This window comes from Cebus imitator, unplaced genomic scaffold (assembly GCF_001604975.1).
Source record: "Cebus imitator isolate Cc_AM_T3 unplaced genomic scaffold, Cebus_imitator-1.0 Scaffold65, whole genome shotgun sequence".
Taxonomy (NCBI): Eukaryota; Metazoa; Chordata; class Mammalia; order Primates; family Cebidae; genus Cebus; species Cebus imitator.
Window position 1 is genome coordinate 617,626 of NW_016107380.1, and position 20,050 is coordinate 637,675.

At 39.7% G+C, this 20,050-nt stretch overlaps 1 protein-coding gene across 1 annotated transcript in view; it reads right to left on the reverse strand.

Annotated features, from left to right (window-relative positions):
* The window catches only part of AIG1 (androgen induced 1), a 256,095-nt gene that overhangs the window by 174,556 nt on the left and 61,489 nt on the right, over window positions 1-20,050 (reverse strand). Inside the window, exon 2 of the mRNA XM_017530396.2 lies at window positions 18,150-18,305. Within this exon, the coding sequence (XP_017385885.1) occupies window positions 18,150-18,305 (156 nt within the window). The remainder of the gene's footprint in view (window positions 1-18,149; window positions 18,306-20,050) is intronic.

Here is a 20,050-nt window from a genome sequence, read left to right on the forward strand (position 1 = left end):
GCCCTAAATGTTTTTCCCCGTCCCTTTCCAGCTTATTCCAGGGACCCTCTTCACCAGACTATGTGTGGCTTCCCGAACTTATCACATATTCAAAGTATCCGTTCCTTTGTGGGTTTTATAACTGCAGCTTTAAATTCATTAAAAAACAACCCATTTCAAAATCTAAGCTTTATCCACCGCTACCATCAGGGCGCAGCGGTTTTCTTCCCCCAGCTTCTTGTCAGACATAATTACTTCTTTCCCGGACCCCCACAGCACTGTGCCTGTAACACTAGCCGACTTAACTCTGATTCCTGCATGGCGGCCAGTTCCTCTAAGCTGCTGAGGGCTCTTTCACCCTCCAGGTCCCGATCAATATTGCTCCCTTTCCCTAGAATGCCTCCCACCATCTCACCCAGCTCACCCTAACTTAGAAGTGGGGGCTTAGACATCCCCTCATCTAAGAAGTCTTTCCTGAGTGGCCTCGGCTTCAGGCCCCTTGTCTTTGCACATGCTCTCATAGCATGCTATGTTTTTCCTTCTTAACACTGAGCACAGTTACCAGGAAATAACTGACCATGGAACTACTGGTTTCTCTTCCCAGTAGAATGTAAACTCTGTAAGGGCAGAGAAGTCTATCTTTTCTCTGTTACACTGTCACATCTCTTTTCATGCTTTATATTTTTAAACTCTATTTTGATGGCGCCTACCTGTAATCCCAGCACTTTGGGAGGCCGAAGCAGGCAAATCACTTGAGGCCAGAAGTTTGAGACCAGCCTGGCCAACATGGCGAAATCGCGTCTCTACTAAAAACACACACACGAAAATAGCCAGATGTGGTGGTGTATGCCTGTAATCTCAGCTGCTCAGAAGGCTGAGGCAGAAAAATAACTTGAACCTGGAAGTTGGAGGCTGCAGTGAGCCAAGATCATGCCACTGTACTCTAGCCTGGGCTACAGAGAGAGACACTATCTCAAAAACAAAGCAAATCAAAACAAAAATACAAAACAAACCCTCTATGTTGAAGTAATCTAAGACTTATAAATTAAAAGATAACACAGTGTTCCTGCATATCCTTCCCCCTGCTTTCCCCACTATCATCATACATAGCTATGGTACACCCTCAAAACCAGAAAATTAACATTGATACGACACTACAAACTACAGATCAAATTTGGGTTCCACTGGCTTTACATGCACTCATTTGTGGTAGGGATGGGAGCGGTATCACACATATACATTTGTATCACAACTGCCCTACCCAGGATACAGAAGCATTCTATTATCACAAAGAATGGTACTTTTTTTTTTTTCTTTTTAGACAAAGTCTCACTCTATCACTCAGGCAGGCCTGGTACTAACTCTTGATAGTCACGTCTTCCCCACAACCTGAACTAGCCCCTGGCAACTGTTGATGTGTTCTTCATCACTACAGTTTTGTCATTTTGAGAAGATTATACGTATGCACTCTTTCTCAGTGCTTTATTAAGGCTGGCTTGCCTTTGTTTAGTCTTTACAATGTATGGGCCAGAGATTTCACAAGCAAGATCTTCTTTAAGAATCATCACTACTTTAAGGTGGCTACTATTATTTTCTCCAGTCCAGATGAAAAAAACAGATCTTTAGGAAATTTTCATTTTACTAACTTTCCCAGAGTCAAAAAGTTAATAAATGTCCAAACCAGAATGTGAGGTCAGGCAGTGAGACCCCTATGCTTTTAACCTTTTTGTGGGGGGAATAGAGACAGAGTTGTACTTGGTTTCCCAAGCTGGTCTCAAACCCCTGGTTTCAAGCGATCCTCCAGCCTTGGCCTCCCAACGTGCTGGGATTACAGGCATGAGCCACCACACCTGGCCACTTTCAACGTCTTTAAACACTTTTTGTACATACTAGATACTAGATACTTTTGAATGTACTAATGATTGGTTGAATAAATAAATTAGATCCCAGAGACTATTTCATAGCTAGCTCTGGGTCCCCCAGAAAAGCCTGCATATAGTCAGAACTCAAGGAACTTTTGGCGAGTAAATGTGGTTAATCATTCTAGAAAAAACTAAAGACAAATGAAAATGGTCACGAATGGTGAAAAATCATCAAGCCAGTCCTCTGGATTGAACATGCCTTACAAAGTCGCAGGGTAGCAGCAGTGTTGTCTTTGATAGTAATAAATGCATTAATAAATCTCAAGCATTTCAACCAGGATTATTTGGCCAGGTACATCTTCCCTCTAGGAAATTCATATCCATAAGAAACAGAAGCAATAGTGATTTAGAATACTTGTTGGTCCTAACTGATACCTGGGTCTTGTCTTGTAGCTTGCACATCCACTTCCTTACTCAAATTTTAGTTAATAGGCTCCTATCACATTCTTACTTCATCTTTGAGGTGGAAATCTTTCCCCAGAAGGCCAGCTTGCATGGATGCATCCCTGTGACCAGCTGTCTCTGGATTTGCAGATGGGGTTCCTGAGGTTGTGCCCTGGGTGATCCCTGTGCCTTCAGGCTAAAACTGCACCAGTCATGCCACACGCCTCCAGTTCTGTCTCTTCTCACAGCCCCAGACATCTCTGGCCAGTTTTACCACCGACTGAAACATGAGAATGACGACTATTAGGTCTGATTTTCTTTCCCACTTATAGGACCCAAATTGCCTGGGCTTGGCCTCTGCTGGTGGCAGTCTTATTTTGTGAAGAGCAACATCCGAAGGGTCTGGCTAGCAAGGTGGTATGCACTGTGGGAGGGTAAGGTGTGGCAAAATAAGGCCTGGAGGGAGGAAACTTTTGTATATCTGGTTAACTTATGCCTCACAGGTGTGATCATCCCATAAGGTGATCATTTTACCATTCTAATAACTAACCCCCCTGTTATGCGCTCAAAGTTAGATTCATTTAGAATTGAACTCCACTCCAAAGTAAGTAAAGCAAGGCTTCTTTCACTCTCTGTCAAGTGACATTAAATAAAGTAATTAAACAGATAGTCATAAACTTCACATAAGAGTATTTTTAATATGTTAGGGAACGATTATCGATTAGCATTATGTTTCTTTTTGACAAAAAACTATTTGGGCCTTCTCTCCACCATAAAATCACTGAATAATTAAACTATTACTGTCTTTCTTTCTCACTTTTTTTTTTTTTTTTTAAACAGAGTTTCACTCTTGCTGCCCAGGCTAGAGTGCACTGGCATGATCTCGGCTCACCGTAACCTCCACTTCCCGGGTTCAAGCCATTCTCCTGCCTCAGCCTGCCAAGTAGCTGGCACTACAGGCACCCACCACCATGTTCGGATAATTTTGCATTTTTTTAGAAGAGATGAGCTTTCTCCATGTTGGTCAGCTGGTCTCAAACTCCTGACCTCAGGTGATCTGCCAGCATCGGCCTCTCAAAGTGTTGGGATTACAGGCATGAGCCACTGTGTCCAGCCATTCCTTCTCATTTTTAAAATAAAAGGGGACAATATTTATTAGATAAAATTACATTAATATGAATATCCAAAGGGTAGCTTTAACTACACAGGAGAGATATCCAGCCAAACACATCTGGGTTACCTGAGGATCAAAGTAAGAAAAATCTAATTTAATTCAATCTAGTAAAAGTTAATTAATAAATTAGACTATGCTTTTTCAGAAGCATCCTATGTTAGATGACTATGTGTCAATGCCTATATTCGATGCCCTGGGTAGAGTAGTGGGGTAACAGAATACTACTGACCAGAATACTGCCATAACAGTGGAAAGTGAAGGCTAATCAAATAAAATACAGCCTATCCAAGAAAGATACGTTAACAGGAGAAAAATGATCATAACAGTGAGTAGGTTTATGGCATTAAAGAGATAAAATTCATTGCCAGTTCCATAGACAGGACAGGGCTCTCTGGCCACCCAAGAAAGCATTCTGGTCTACAAAGCCAGTCAATCTCTACTGTGCAAAAGAATTCATCAGATTATAGTAATTTGACTACCTGCCACTAATATCATCCAATTCAAGTTCACCCAGAATTCAACTTCCCTTTTGGCAAACTCTCCCTAGGGGCAATTCTTCAAAGTTATTGCCCCTAGGGAGAGTTTAGGCAATCTGACAGTGTTTTAGTACACCTGACAATTTTTTCACATCATAAATTCCTTATCTTTCTGATTTTATCTTTAGTCTATAATCATTTCGTTAGCAAAAGTTCATTTACTGAGAGAAGGATTATCTCAAAATAGACCAACAAGACAGTGTCCTCGGCTACGAGAATATTTGGTGCTTCCAAGCACACTAAGACATGAACAAATGGCTATCTCACTGCTCTGGAATTGCTATGGGACTAGGAGAGTAGGAAGGCTATGGTATTCGTGTGTTTTTTTTTTTTATTTTAGATTATATGCATTAAAAACTAGGAAAATACATAACAAGGTATATACATGATTTGCAATGGGAAAAGAACATTTGGAGAGGCTGGTATATTTGTTTCTTGGTATCCTACCAATAACATATCAATGTTTTTTTCTGTTTTTCTTTGTGAACAATTTGCCATTTACATGTAGAACATGAACACTTCTAAATGCAAGCACACTTACAAACACAATCGTGATTTATTTTCCTAACATGAGTAGTTGTATGAGGGCTTTTCTAATACTTTTCTGTGGGGTTTTCTTATTAAAAGGGTAACAAGTGCTTATTATGGAAATTGGTGTAGACTTTTGTATTTTGCCTCTAAATTTTTTCTGTGATGATCTATGCTGTATACATAAAGTGGGAGGTGTTAGCAAGCTAATGGTCATCTTTAGAACCAACATGACTCAAAGATGCATAGGTACTGTTCATGTGTCTGCCCTCTGTCTGCTTGAGAGCACTTCAGAGCATTTTTCCTTGGCATTTGGTCTACCTGAATTCCCTGTCATCTGCTTAGGCCCCGTCTAGAATCGCAGCCCAATTATAGATATTTTTGTTATTGAAAACCACTTTTCATCAATTAAGAGACATGAAGTTGTACTAAACTAATTAACTTTGAGTATCAGCAGTTCAGGAAGGTGCCAAGATTGGGGAGAAACATCTGCTTCGATGCTGATCTGTGAAGGGAACCTGGGGCTCCAACGTAAATCTACTTCATGTGGGTGATTTTTATTTCCCATCTTGAGCTTTTATTTCTCTCTCCTCTCTTATTTTCTTTTTTGCTTGAGGCTCTTCAAGCACAAACATTGTTCATCAAACATCACTGACCAGATCCAATAGGGCAGGCATTTTCTTTCAATAGGACAGAGGCAGAGAAAGAACCAGCTGCTTCAGCCTGGATGGCAGCAGTTTGCCTAAGTGGGCTCCAGTCTTCTTCCTAACATCACAATCTGTAGGGACAAGTGGCTTCCTGTTGCTCAGTGGCTCTTATTTATTAGGTAAGATCCTCTTCTAGAGTCAGTGAAATCGTATGACAGTGGTTAGCTCAGTGACTGGTACTTAGCACTCAATATATGACAACAGAACTTGCCAGAAAGTCTATTGAAGGTTTCTTCTCATTTTTCTTACTTCTCTCCCTTTTTAGGATAAAAGGCATAAGAAAGTTACTCTACCTTTCTTACACCATAATATAGAAGGCACTTACCCAAAAAGCTAAGATTAATTACTGAAGGCCTTTGATGAACAATAGGGCTCAGAATGCTAGAGTGTTTGCTTGAGTGACAGATTTGACTTAGACCACCTCAAATCCTTGTTTAAAACAGGTGGAGGGCTCAATTATAAATTTAAAAAGAAAAACAGATTTGACTTAAAACTAACTCTTGATAAAGCAGAGTTTTCAGAATTCTTCGTAAAACATTTCATGAGGTAGACATTGTTCAGTTTTTAGGATGCTGCCGCTTCTGTGGAATGCACTGGATCACTTCTTGCCAGAAATAGGTTTTTTTTGCAATTGTGTAGCTACAAATTATGCCTTCTTGGAAACGCAGGGATGATTTATAGATGATATACTGGATACATTTTGCCACCAGTTTTTTAAAGGTAGGTAATTCTACTGATATAACCTTATTTTCACATATGAAAAACAAGCACACTGGGTAAACGTGGTAGCTTAGATCTGTATGCAATATTTGAAATGAGAAGACAAAAGCAGGAAAGATTTTCTTTTCTTGTCAAAACTTACACGTTGCAAGCTGTCCTGTAAAACTGTATAAAGCCATTGGCTCTACAGTGTGAAACGGTGTATCAAAGGGAAACAACAGAAGCAAACAGTCTTTTGCTAAGCCCCCTCAACGAAAAAGATAAAGCAGTTATTTTTGATCCAGATTCTACACAACTCCTATTCTTATTCTGACACTTCTCCAAAGTTATAAATTTTGGTCAGCTCAAGCCTTTTGTATGTAGCTAAAAATGGCTATCAGGTAAATGACAAAAAGCAAATAGATTAGGTTTGTGAAAAAGTTTAGAGCACAGTCACGCATCACTCAACAACAGAGACACGTTCTGCAAAATGTGTCATTAGGCTATTTTACAATCTTGTAAACATCATAGAGTGGAATTACACAAACCTAGGTGGTTTAGCCTACTGCATACCTAGGCTCTACAGAAGGTACAGCCTATTGCTCCTAAGCTACAAACAACCGAATACTACAGGCAACTGCAACATAATGGTAACTATTTGCGTATTTAAACGTGCCTAAACATAGTAAAAGCATGTTGTTGGTTTTCCTTTTTCTTTCTTCTTCTTTTTTTTTTTTTTTTCAGAGACATAGTTGTGCTCTTGTTGCCCAGGCTGGAGTGCAGTGAAGTAATCATAACTCACTCAGCTGAATGCTTAGGCTCAAGCAATCGTCTTCCTGCAGCCTCCCGTGTAGCTGGGACTACAGGTGCATGCTACCAAGCAGGTAACTTCTAAAATGTTTTCTAGAAACAGGGTCTCGCTGTTCCCCAGGCTGGTCTGGAACTTCCAGCTTCAAGTAATTATCCCGTCTCAGCCTCCCAAAGCACTGAGGTTACAGGCATGAGCCACTACATCTGGCCCCTAATCCAGTTTTTCGTTTTTTGTTTTATTTTTGAGACAGGGTCCCACTCCATTGTTCAGGCTGGAGTGCAGTGGCACAAATCTTAGCTCACTAAAGCCTCCACTTCCTGCGCTCAAGGGATCCTCCCAGCTCAGTCTCCCAAGTGGCTGGAACTACAGGTGTGTGCCATCACATCCAGCTAATTTTTGTAAATGTTTCTTTTCTTTTCTTTTCTTTTTTGTAGAGACGGGATCTCACTATGTTCCCCAGGCTGGTCTCAAATTCCTGGGCTCTAGTGATCTGCTAAGCTCAGCCTCTCAAAGTGCTGGGATTACAGTTGTGAGCCACCATGTCAAGTCCATAATATCGTTTTATAATCTTACGGGACCACTGCTTGTATGTCATCTGTCATTGACAAAGAACGTCATTATACAGCACAGAACCGTGGTTACTAAGAGCAAGCACTCTGTTCGTTGGAGTGTTTGGGTTCAAAGCCTGGTTGATTTACTAACATCATTCACTGGCTGCGGGACCTCAAGCAGGCAAGCTATAACATGGGAACCCCATCTGTAAAAGTACAAAACATAAGTCTTCTGTGAAGTGAGAATGATGGAAGTTCCTACTTTCTGGGGACATGAGGATTAAATAAATCATTCCAATATAGCACAGTGCCTGGCCCACAGCAAGCATGTAGTGAAAATCAGCTCTCATTCTTCCATCTTTCAGGCTCTCAGGTTGTTCGTGTGTTTTGCCACCTAGGGAAGGGCTATGGTGAGAAGCCTCAGGAAGTGCAAGTGGAACGGTTCACTCAAAGGCAGGAACTAAAACAGAGGCGACAGCGGAGACCACCGGGCATGCAGTATCTTCTTCGGAACTCTGAGGTAATGGGTGGGTGCAGACGGCATTTCTGAATATTCAGACCAAAATGTTGCCTTATTAATGAGTCTGGGGCCATTTTCCTTTGTTAACTCAGTGCTAATTTTATCCTGTAGTGTAACGGAAAGCCCCTGGGTCTGTGCGTGCTCACGGTACCCTCTGGCCAAGGGAGCGAAGACTTCTTTCTTTTGAGTTGTGTGTGTGAGCAAACGCAGTCTTTGCATTTTGTAGTTGATTTTTAAGGGAAACAAAGGGAAGGGGAGATGTCCTTAGGATCAAGGGGCAAGGTGATAAAACTCCTCTCTCGTCATGCCTTTAAACGGGCCTGCCACTCATTCACATCTAGGATTCTTTCTTATTTCACATTCCTCTCCAATATTTTCTGGACAAAAATGAACAGCAGAGAATCCAGAAAAGTGCAAAAGAAGACCAGGGCTGAAGGGCTCCTTCCGCTCCCTCTGCGGCACTGCTGTCTTCAGTTTCCTCCTGTGCCACCAGCTTCACCAGCACAGCTCAAACTCCCAGTATACATATGTTGCCATGGGTAAATTAAGTACCGACATAGCCTACCTATGTACAGAACTAATCTAAAGCGACATTCTCTGGTGGGAAACTTCTGGAAAATATGCTGCTCTTCAGAGGAGCTTAGGAGACGGTGAGCTGGCTGGCAGAGTGACACCCTCTCTCCTCACCACCTGCCCTCTCCTCATCTTCCCACTTTCCCACCTGAGTGTCTGCGTCACATTCCCAATAGTCAGAATTATGCCTTAACTTTTGTTCCTGAAGAAAGTTAGAAAAAGGTACAATAAATGAAAGTCCTATCCAGGACTGGCTATTTGTGGTAAAATAAGCAAATCATTAGAACAGTAATCACATGGGCACGATGAAGTTAGTAAATGTTGTTGTAGGTGGAAGGTCTACTAGCTCCTTCCTTGAGGGGAAATTACTTTTTTATCGGCTGATGTAACAGCACACTTTGATCCAGCTAAAGGAGGTAAGAGTTACCTCAAAACACCCACGGGGACAGTAGTAATTTCAGGATCACCCACACAGCAATACGCTATTGTTTCTTTTCCTACATAGAAAGCAATGGTTAGGGTGAAGGGATGAGGTAAAAGGAGAAAGGTAGAGAAAGAGAGAGAGAAGAGGGTGAGGGAGAGAGACAGAGAGAAAGATGGGGGTGTTGGGGAGACAGAGGGAAAGAGGGAGGGAATGACATGCGGGGAAGGAAGAAGAAATGTGAATAGTGTTTCTTTTTTTCTTTTCTTTTTAAATTAAGAATTTTCCATCTCGTCTCTGGTCCCCAAAACAAGGACATATATAAGATCCTGGTTTTGGGGGTCACATTGTTGAGGACAGCAATCACATGTCTAGTGCATAATAGGCACGCATTATTAATGATACTGAAAATCAATTCTACCTTTTCTTGATCTCAAATTTCAAATATATATTTTACTGATGACTACAATTATGGGGAGAAGATATCTTTATTTTCTAAGATATTTCTGTGATTTATTTATTTATTTATTTTTGGTCCAGAGAAAGTAGGAACACTGTGAAATGATCTACGGGACACGATAATTTCTAGGAGGAGGGATATTCAAGGAAGATTTTACTTATTGAACCCAGTTGTCTGAATCTCTGAGTTTGTGGTCTAACGCAAGGGACACCTCTGACAAATTTTGTATGGAGCTTTAGAAATTAAACTATTATATCAAATGTGAAAGAAATTCTTCTTTGATTATCAGATATCAGATTTCAATTGTTCTTTCTGATACTACTGGTGAGAATGCATGATAATTGGTTTACAAAAATCAGCTGGGCGTGGTGGTGTGCACCTGTAGTCTCAGCTATTCAGGAGGCTGAGGCAGAAGAATCACTTGAACCCAGGAGGTGGAGGCTGCAGTGAGCCAAGATCACACCACTGCACTCCAGTCTAGTGACAGATCAAGACTTCATCTCAGAAAAAAAATGATATTGGTAGAAAATGAATGGGAAAATATACCTTTTTGGCTTCAACAGAAAATGTCAATGATTAATCTTATCAGCTTTACTGTATATATTTTTCATATTGACATAAAAAATAAATTACCTAGAATCTTACTTACTACATTTTTTTAAAGTCCTGATTTTGTTTGGATAAACCATATGCAATATGCCCAGCCCCTAAGGATAGACCATAATTAGTTTAAGCCCTCATGGTAACTTCATTTCCTTCTGCTGCTTCTTGCTTTCCTGGCCTCTCACACTGCTGGCTCTAGCTATGTGATGGTTCTGACCAATAAGGCCTATGGTGAAATCTGCAGGTGGAGCTTCTGGGAACAATCTGTTTGCCTGATGAAGAGACATACACTTGAGGAGGGCTCTCTAGAGAGTTTCTTCCTTTTCTGCCCTTGAACATGGCTGTGAAGGATGTGATGCTTGGTGCTTTATTAACCTCTTGAGACTTTAGGTAGCAAGTCTAAGGACAAAAAAGTAATACTCTGAAGATAGATGTGTGGAAAATAAAAAATGCACGAGTCTCAAATGAAAATACTGGCTGGGCATGGTGGCTCATGCCTGTAATTCTAGCACTGTGGAATGCCAAGGTGGTGGATTGCTTGAGCTCGGGAGTTTGAGACCAACCTGGGCAACATGGGCAAAATCCCATCTCTACAAAGAATACAAAAATTAGCCGGGTGTGGTGGCACACACCTGTAGTTCCAGCTACTCAGGAGGCTGACGTGGGAGGACTGCTTGAGCCTGAGAGGTGGAGGTTGCAGTAAGCTGAGATCATGCCACTGTACTTCCGCCTATGTGACACAGCAAGACCCTGTCTCAATAAAAACTACAAAATATGAAAATACTGAGCAATAGCACCCTGAAACTACCTGTCAACAAGCTTCTTGTCTTGTGAGATATTAAATATCTTTATTACTTAAACCATGGTTGGCTGGGCTACAATTAATTAATATTGAATTATTTAGACAGTGCTCCTAATGGTTGGGATAAAGTAGTATATGAAACACATAACCTCCCTGGCCTCGTAGCATAGGAACCAAATCAGAGAAGACACACACTACACAAATAAAAGAATAAATATAATATGCCAGGTAGTAATAATTATTATGGATAAAATTAAGCAAGGTAAGGGAACAGAGAATAATGAAAGGCAAATTCATATAGATCATTCATAGAAGCTTTGCTGAGCTTATTTGAGCAGACTTGAAGTGAAAGGTGAGCCAGGTGGATATCTGAAGGTGTTCTGTTACTTGCAACTGAATGCATTATTAACTTCTGTGTCCAATAAGCTCAAACAGAACTTTGATGTCATCACTTCTGAGGAGTCTTTCAGGACTTCCCACCCACTACAATTAACCCCTCGCTCTTTGGGGATACTTCTCTGCACCTTCAACACATCTATGATTATACTCATCACACCCTATTTTAATTTACTTGTTGATATAGCTTATAAAGTCATCCTCCCTAGACTGCGAAACCTTTGAAGGACAGGCCAGTTCTCAGCCAACATTATCCTGATTCTCAACACTCAGTACTTGCTACACAGTAGGCTCCATGGATCCACAAATAACTACTGATTTGATGAGAACTTCTGTCCTTTGAACAGTCTGGTTTTAAACGTGCAGTTTTCCCTGTCGTGTATTTTAAAGTGGGGATCTATATGAAATTTTGTTAAAGTGTGATTATTTACCATGTTTAAGAAATGTGTCTTGCAGACATCAAAAAAGCTGACCAGTCTGAGCTAGCATGAATGTGTGTAAATTAAATAGGTCACCTAGGCAGGAAATCATTTAGGAGAAAAGAGTTTTTGAAATGATTGAGAAGCAACCTGGTTTCTTGTTAAGTACATATATCTAAACAAATGGTATTCCTGGTCTTTTGAAAAGTTATTAAAAAATGGTTGTAAGACCACTCACGTAGTTTTGGTAATTATAGTTTTCTGAGCTTTTCTCCTGGTATTGGGAAAATGTGGCTCATTTTCCTTACTGATCTTGAATGAATCCTCATCTCTAAACCTTCCTTCTTAGGTAACTTAATTCACACTCCTTATTTCAATGCAGGGGGCAAGCATTTGATTAACCCCATCGGCAGTGTACTAGGTTTTACCATAAAACATGATCTAGCCGATTTTGTATTTTTAACTTGAGGTGAAAAGAAAGGAAAAGGACATTCAGAGAAACTTAAAATATCCGTTAAGGCTTAAAGAAAATAGAAAAGTCTTTGACTTCAGGTACTTGTGTGAAAATTTAATAAAGAGAGGATTAGATGATATTAAGCGTATTTTTAAGTTAAATCCAGAGTTTGTAGAATAAACAATGTATTTTTTAAAATTTCTCCCTTAATATCAAAAGAGAAGGAAAGGCATTTTCTTTTATTTATAGTCTCAATTAGAATCAAATTTTCTTCCTTCATGTGTTAAATATTAGCAGACCTTAATATTAGTCATTAATATTAACTAATATTCTGGGTTCCCATTTAAGCCAACCTCCCTCTTTCATTTAAAAATCAGTAATGAAACTACAATTTTTAAGTCATAGGTTTATGATAATCTAAATGTATATGCATCTCAAAACTTTTTTTAAAGCTAGCTTAGAATTAGATAGTATGTCAAGAAACAAAGACTTTTGGGAATTACTTTATGAAAACAATAGCAATATACATTTACTTTGAGTTTGCATTTGGGATTTTAAATCAATTTTCCATGTTTCCTAAGGAAGTAGATACCATACAGTCCTGTTACAAGTAAAATCAAGTTCTAAAGGATTCTAGAATAGGTTGCTATGTATAAAATCTTTATCAAGTCTTTACAACACATGATTATAACACCAGAAATGGTTACTTAAACAGTTTTGAGTCTAACCTCAGATAAGAAGGTCAAATTCCTGAAAAGTTAATACAGGCACATGCCAGTTTTCTCCTAATAACCTGGACATCCATCCCAGGTTAGAACTGATCAAAACCTCGAAGACCTCCTCAGACCCACTCAGAAAGGGCTGTCATCTTCATGCTGGGATGGGGCAGACCAGCACTGGGGGGAGAGCAGCCAAACCAACACCAGGGCAAAAGTGTACTGGCAAGGTTATGAGATTAGATTACATGCACTATTCAAGTTGAGCAGCTACAAAGGAATAGGATGCTTAACTTAGAATGAATAAAAAATTTATAATTAGCTGGCAATGGTAGCTTGTCCTGTAATCTGGCTACTCAGGAGGCTGAGGCAGGAGAACCACTTGAGGCCAGGAGTTCAAGACCAGGCTGGGAAATCTCCAAAATAATTTAGCTTAGGTGGGTGTACTGGTACATGCCTATAGTCCTAGCTACTTGGGATACTGAGGTGAGAGGATCCCTTGAACCCACGATGTTGAGACTGTAGTGAGATATTGCACCACCACATTCCAGCCTGGGCAACAGGGCGAAACCCCATATCTATTAAAAAAGACATAAAGTTTAAAATGTATAAATAATCGTACTTTTTCATTAAAGGGCTGCTTTAGTTAGCAGTTGGAGATAAATTTAGGATTCCTGAGGGGGCACTTTCATACTTATTAAATATAATATAAATTACATTATAATTATATTATATGTAATATAATTATATATGTTAAGTATATAATATATATTAAATAAATAAAAATACACTTATAAATATATTACATATATGAATTTATATATATATATATATATATATATATATATATAATTTATTTATTTGCTGTTTCTGCTCCTCTCTCATGCCTCCCCCATTTTTTTTGGTTAAAAGCCTAAGCCTAGTCTCTTAGCCATAATGGTATCTGCCAGCACAAAAGTCAACAAACTCACAGGAGACAAAAGACATTCTTGGTCTGATTGCTCCTAATAAACTTCAGTGCTTCCAGACCACATAATGTCATACAATTATTTGTAATGCTTCTTTAAAAGGGTGACAGGGTTCAGAAATAAACTGCACATGGTAAGAAGAGCCTCCCAAGGGTTATTCCTGCAAAATTAGTTGCAAGGCTTTGGGAGTGCTGGTGGTTTCCGGCCATTAGCATTACTAATCAAGGCCAGCTTTGTATTTATGGGAATCTACACAAATCAGGATGATACATGCCGTGTTCACTCAAGCAGCCCTGCCTCATTTCCTCAAGGTTATGCTGAAATAAAACTTTCCTCCAATTATCTTTGATTGGAATGTTTCATGATTTTTATGTATCCTTGAGATAAAGAGAGACCATGAAGTAGCCACATTAGGTGCATGGGTTACAAAATCATATTTAGGGCTTCATGCTCACATAAAGCAATTACTGTCAACTCTCAATTAACCTCGTTACTGGAGGAAGCATTAATGCAGAAAATACAAATCCCAGATAACCCACCCATGTCATTCTTGCTGCCATGATTTCAGTTGAGGTGAGAGAGACAGAAAGAGAGAGATAATGGGAGCATCAGGAAAAGCTCAGGAGCCAAGAGGTCTCTTCAGGAACATTTGTACAAAGTTGATAAATTCAGCTGTTCAGAGGTAATGCATTCATTCTTTACTCTCTTTTCATGCCCGATGCCATTTTGCCTGCACCAAGAAGCAAAAATAACATTGCTTTCCCTTTCAACTTCTGACTGACAAAAATGTAGAAAGGCAGTAGGCAAAGGAAGTCAGTAAATAGTAGCCAGGGAAGCACTCTGCAAGGTTGGCAGTGCCCTAGCAGTCAGGGTGGCAGAGCAGGGGAGACCTGTGGGAACCACAGGAGGACTTAAACCTGAGGCTCTGCACCTGCAGCTATAGGATACCTGGTGGTCCCCCGGCACAGAGAGGGTGCTTAAGAATTTTGCCCTTTAGGATTTTGACTGCATCCACCAAAATTATGAACACATTTACTTATAAATGTTATCATTAATCATCTTCACACATGATAAGCATTTTTATGCTACAGATTTGTACAGGCATAATTCTGCTTCCATCAGTTCCTGGGCATTAATGCTCGTCCATCCTTCTGATGTAATGACCCCTCCAGGTCGGCACCTCCTTTCCAGGCCAGGAGGCACAGAAAGAATAAAAATGATGCTTCTTCAAGTGATTCCTGGTGAATCATTTTAATGCTCCAGGGAGAGTTTGCATTTTAATAAGGAAGAACGTCCTAAGTCATAAGAATAAAACTATAGCAGGATTCTAGACCCCTCTGAGCAGTTGGGGGAATACAGAAGGGACAGGGGAAACTCTGAAGCCACAGCTAAGACACAGCACCTTGGAAAGGAAAGGTGGGAAATACCCTTAGGGAGAGAAAGATGAAAAACCACAAAGTTAAATGTTTTAGTGAAAAAAAAAAATTTGTGTTAAAACACTGACATAGTTTGCCTGTGTCCCCACGAAAATCTCATCTTGAATTTCAGCTCCCATAATCCTCATGTGTCATGGGAGGGACCCAGTGGGAGGTAATTGAATCATGGGGATGGTTGGTTTTTTGCATGCTGTTCTCATGATGGTGAATAAATCTCACAAGATCTGATGATTTTATAAAGGGGAGTTCCCCTGCACACACTCTCTTGCCTGCCACCATGGAAGATGTGACTTTGCTCCTCCTTTGCCTTCCACCATGATTGTGAGGCCTCCCCAGCCATGTGGAGCTGTGAGTCAATTAAACCTCTTTCCTTTATAAATTACTCAAGTCTTGGGTATGTCTTTATTAGCAGTGTGAGAACAGACTAATACGAATACTTGTAAAGAGGCACATTCATATCTTTTGTAAATATGACTACACTAAAATTAATGGGATTTGGGAAGGAACAATTTATCTGGCTTTTTTTGGCCTCAAAATGAATTTCTGTGTGTTAGAGTGAGAAGTCTAGTGGAAACTGCATAAATAGATACAAAACGTCAAATGACAGAGCAAGATAGAAATAGTGGAAAACATATGATGATTTCTAGAGAATAGTGACCTAGATTATTCTTAAAAGAGGGGAGAGGAGGGGGAGAAAGGAGGGGGGAAAAGGGAGAAAGAAATATCACTTTCTTTGACAGAAACCTTGAAAAGTTTAGAAAAACAACAAACTAGTAACTATGAAGGGAACAGTGACTCACAATAACAGGGGAGATTATGAAAGATGGAAATAGTGACTACAGAATATCAATGGGAAAAAAAATGAGTTAAAAACATCAGTGAGTTGCACATCTCTGATTCCTTATCTATTCTTTGATTTCTGTTGTGAATTCTCAGAGCACTGACCCTGTCCATGTGCTTGGTGGCATGGGAGACCCTGGGCACAGTGAAGAGGACTGGTCCTGCTGTCAGAGAGCTTAGCCACTAGGACAGCTGCACCCGTACACCATGAAAGCATGATGCTGGGACTTCTGGTTTAAGAGGGGTGGGATGGCTGCAGATGAAAGACACTTATTCCTCTTTTTTATAAAACACAGGCAATACAACAAAGATAGTGCTAGATGGAGGAAAATATCAGATGTACTAAAACAAATAACTAAACAGAAAGGCCACCACTTGTTTTACAAACCATGAAGCATACATGGGGTAATTTCAGGAAAGACACTGAGAGTTTACAAATACTTCAAGTTTCAAGCAGGTGCAAAATGTTTCCCCCAAAGAAAGGTCAAACATGTCTAAAAGGCACATGCCATGAGCTTTTGAGTAAAGCAGCAAGATTTACAACGTAAGTCAAAATTTCCCCTGTAGAGACATAATTTGATACCACATACAGAAGGGAGCTAAGAGAAAACATGTTAACACTGTACTCCTATTTACTTTCTTATTGTATTACTGTTGCAGTTCTTTTAGCCAACAAAGGCTTCCACAGGCAATGACATGTCTATAGGAATTCCAAGGGAGTAAATGTTAAAAAAGAAAAAATGTATGTATGATATATATAATATGTATATATATATATATATGCATATACTATATATTATATATGCATATAGACTTACACAGAGAGACTTACATTTTCTAGATAATTCCTTTATGCAGAAACTATATGAATTTATGCTTTATGCTAATGGAAATTTTCTCTTAGATGAGTATTCTGATAGAAAGTATTTGAATTTTATATGGAAAGTCCAAAGAAGGAAACATTAAGTAATATGGAAAGCATTACACTCTGTTATGCTAAACAATGGAATTTGAGAGATCTGCTTTCAGAGGACAAGGATGAGGGGGTGAGTGTAATCAAATTATAATGCTCCCTGGCCATTGTGTGGTTCTCAAGGGTTAAGGGCTATTTCATCCAAGAAAATACAATTTGGCACAGAGAAAAAGCAATCCAGTGACAATCTGTCTATTAATTGGTCTTAAAGCAAGCATGTAGGGCCTTCTACCAGCTACAGACCTGACAAATATGATTAAGCTACTGGAAGGATTTATGAACAATGTTCTGATTCTTCCTACAATGGACTTTGTGCATGTGCTAGTCCATATCACTGGGACTTCTGTTTTTCCCCCAAATCAGCTGGCAAATGAAAGGTCTGAATTTGAATTAAGTAAAATCTCTTACTCATCTTTACAATTTGTGATATATATGAATTCTCTTATTCTTATCATGGCTAAGCAAAGGTTAAAATCTACAGGGTCTCTGAGGGCCTTTAAAAAACATGGTTTATGTGCAGACAATGGAAAATTAACAGACTTATGAAGGAAGTTGAGTTATGGAGAGAATCTAACTGAAAACAATGAAAATCAATGAAGTCAAAACAGATCCAAACATTAAGAGGCATTTACTTCAACGATATTAGCTAATGGCTCAGTTGGGTAAGTGAAGAAGTATGAGCTAATACTTATTTCCTCCCCCAAGTTCAAAAAATACTAGACCGGTTGACCCAAGGACCCTATCTTTCAAGTTTGGGCAGCTTAAAAAACTGTTATAGACTGAATTGCGCCCTCTCCAAAATTCGTATGTGGAAGTCCTAACCCCCAGAACCTTAGAATGTGACTCTATTTGAAGACTAGGTTTTTTAAAAGAGGTAATTACATACGGTTAAATGAGGCCATTAGGGGGCCCTAATCTAACATGACTAATACATCTTACAAAAATAGACAGATTTTTGTAAGGTATATCAAAAATAGGCAAAGACAGGCACAGAGAGAAGAGTGTGTGAAGACAGTCAGAAGGCGCCATCTGCAAGCCACGGGGAGAGAGGACTCAGAAGAAACTAACCTGTGGACACCTGCATATCAGACTTCGGCCTCCAGAACTATGAGAAAATAAATGTCTGTTGTTTAAGCAACCGCATCTGTGGTACTGACAGCTCTAGCAAACTAATAATACAGAAACCTCTTATAATGAATTCTGTTTTTTGTCTCTTAGAAGTCTGAAGTAAGAGCCAAGTTTCTTTTGTAGCTAAATGCATCCTCCATCATACTCACAACACCAACAGGAAAGGCCAACACAGCTAACATCCAGTCCCGGAGAGAGATGAGCTTCTTGAGCTGCCTCTCTTGCTCCTGGTTCCCACTTCCTCGAGTCAGAAGACTGGAAAGATCAGTCAGCACACAGATGCCAAAAAAGACAGCCTGGATAACCTGTAGGGGGACAACAGCCGGTGTTAGTCATTAAGATCTAGAGACCCAAGCTGTGGAACAGCAAATGAGCTGCTGGTGTGCAACATGACGCCTCAGAGGAGAGGGTCAGAAGCATACTTTAAAGAGCTGGTCCTAGAAATAGAAAACAGACATTTACAACTTGCTATTACAGGTGAGAAAGTTCATCTTTAAAACACGACTTCCATTTTAACTCACATCGGGGCAAGTGCGAAATATGCATGCACACACACACGTCTAAATAGGCCCAACAGAAAGCAACATCAATGATCAAACTGGCAGGACCATTATTTTAAAGCATTATGTCTATGGTTTGTCATGGTTCCTACCAGGTCATGTCTAAATCATGTCTGTGGTTTCTGCTACTCAATATAACTAGTGAGTTTAAACAAATATCTAAGAAGTGAAAACAAAAAGGTGAGGATTGTCTGAATAATAAGACAATTCAGGTTAGATGTGAAAAAAAAACTTTTCTATGCTTTCGTTTCTTACATTCAGATATTTTTTCTACCAAGAAATGGTAGGAAGCAGGTCCTTAAGTCATAAAAAATAAATCGGCTAAATGTAATAATTAAGACTGGAATGAAACAAGTTTCTGTTGTCAAACTTCAACCAAATGACGTCCTACTTAGGTTTTTAGTATTAATGAAATAAAATATTTCCAAAGTAATATAAACAGAGACACCCATACCATTTCCCCCAATCCCCCCCAAAAAACTACAGGTTGTACATTCTCCAAATCAATTACAAATGGAAGCATTTAGATCAGCTATGTTTTACTTGGACTGCTGCAGAGGGAGAACACTGCAGGTAGCATATTGCAATGCAGTAGGCAGATGATAATTCAAACTATGGGAAGGGCAGAACACATATCCCGTGGGCACAAAGTCATACTCAATTAGCAGCAAGGATAGATTCAGGAAAACTTTTCTGGCTTTTTTTTCCTACTGAAAATAATTTACAGATGATACCTTTGTAAAAGATACAATTTTACTCACTGCCTCCTTAGAAAAGATAGCAAGTTGCAAACTACACTACAAGGCTACAGTAGTTAAAACAGCATGGTACTCATACCAAAACAGAGATACAGACCAGTGGAACAGAACAGAGGCATCGGCGGCAACACCACACATCTACAACCATCTGATCTTTGACAAACCTGATAAAAACAAACAATAGGGAAAGGATTCCCTGTTTAATAAATGGTGTTGGGAAAACTGGCTAGCCATGTGCAGAAAGCAGAAACTGGACCACTTCCTGACACCTTACACTAAAATCGACTCCAGATGGATTAAAGACTTAAACATAAGACCTAACACCATAAAAACCCTAGAAAAAAAGTGGCACATATACACCATGGAATACTATGCAGCCATAGAAAACAATGAGTTCGTGTCCTTTGTAGGGACATGGATGAACCTGGAAACCATCATTCTCAGCAAACTGACACAAGAACAGGAAATCAAACACCACCTGTTCTCACTCATAGGTGGGTGTTGAACAATGGGAACACATGGACACAGGGAGGGGAGCACCACACACTGGGGTTTGTTGGGGTAACTAGGGGAGGGACAGTGGTAGGTAGAGAGTTGGGGAGGGATAACATAGGGAGAAATGCCAGATATAGGTGACGGGGATGGAGGCAGCAAACCACATTGCCATGTATGTACCTATGCAACAATCCTGCATGTTCTTCACAGGTACCCCAGAACCTAAAGTGCAATTAA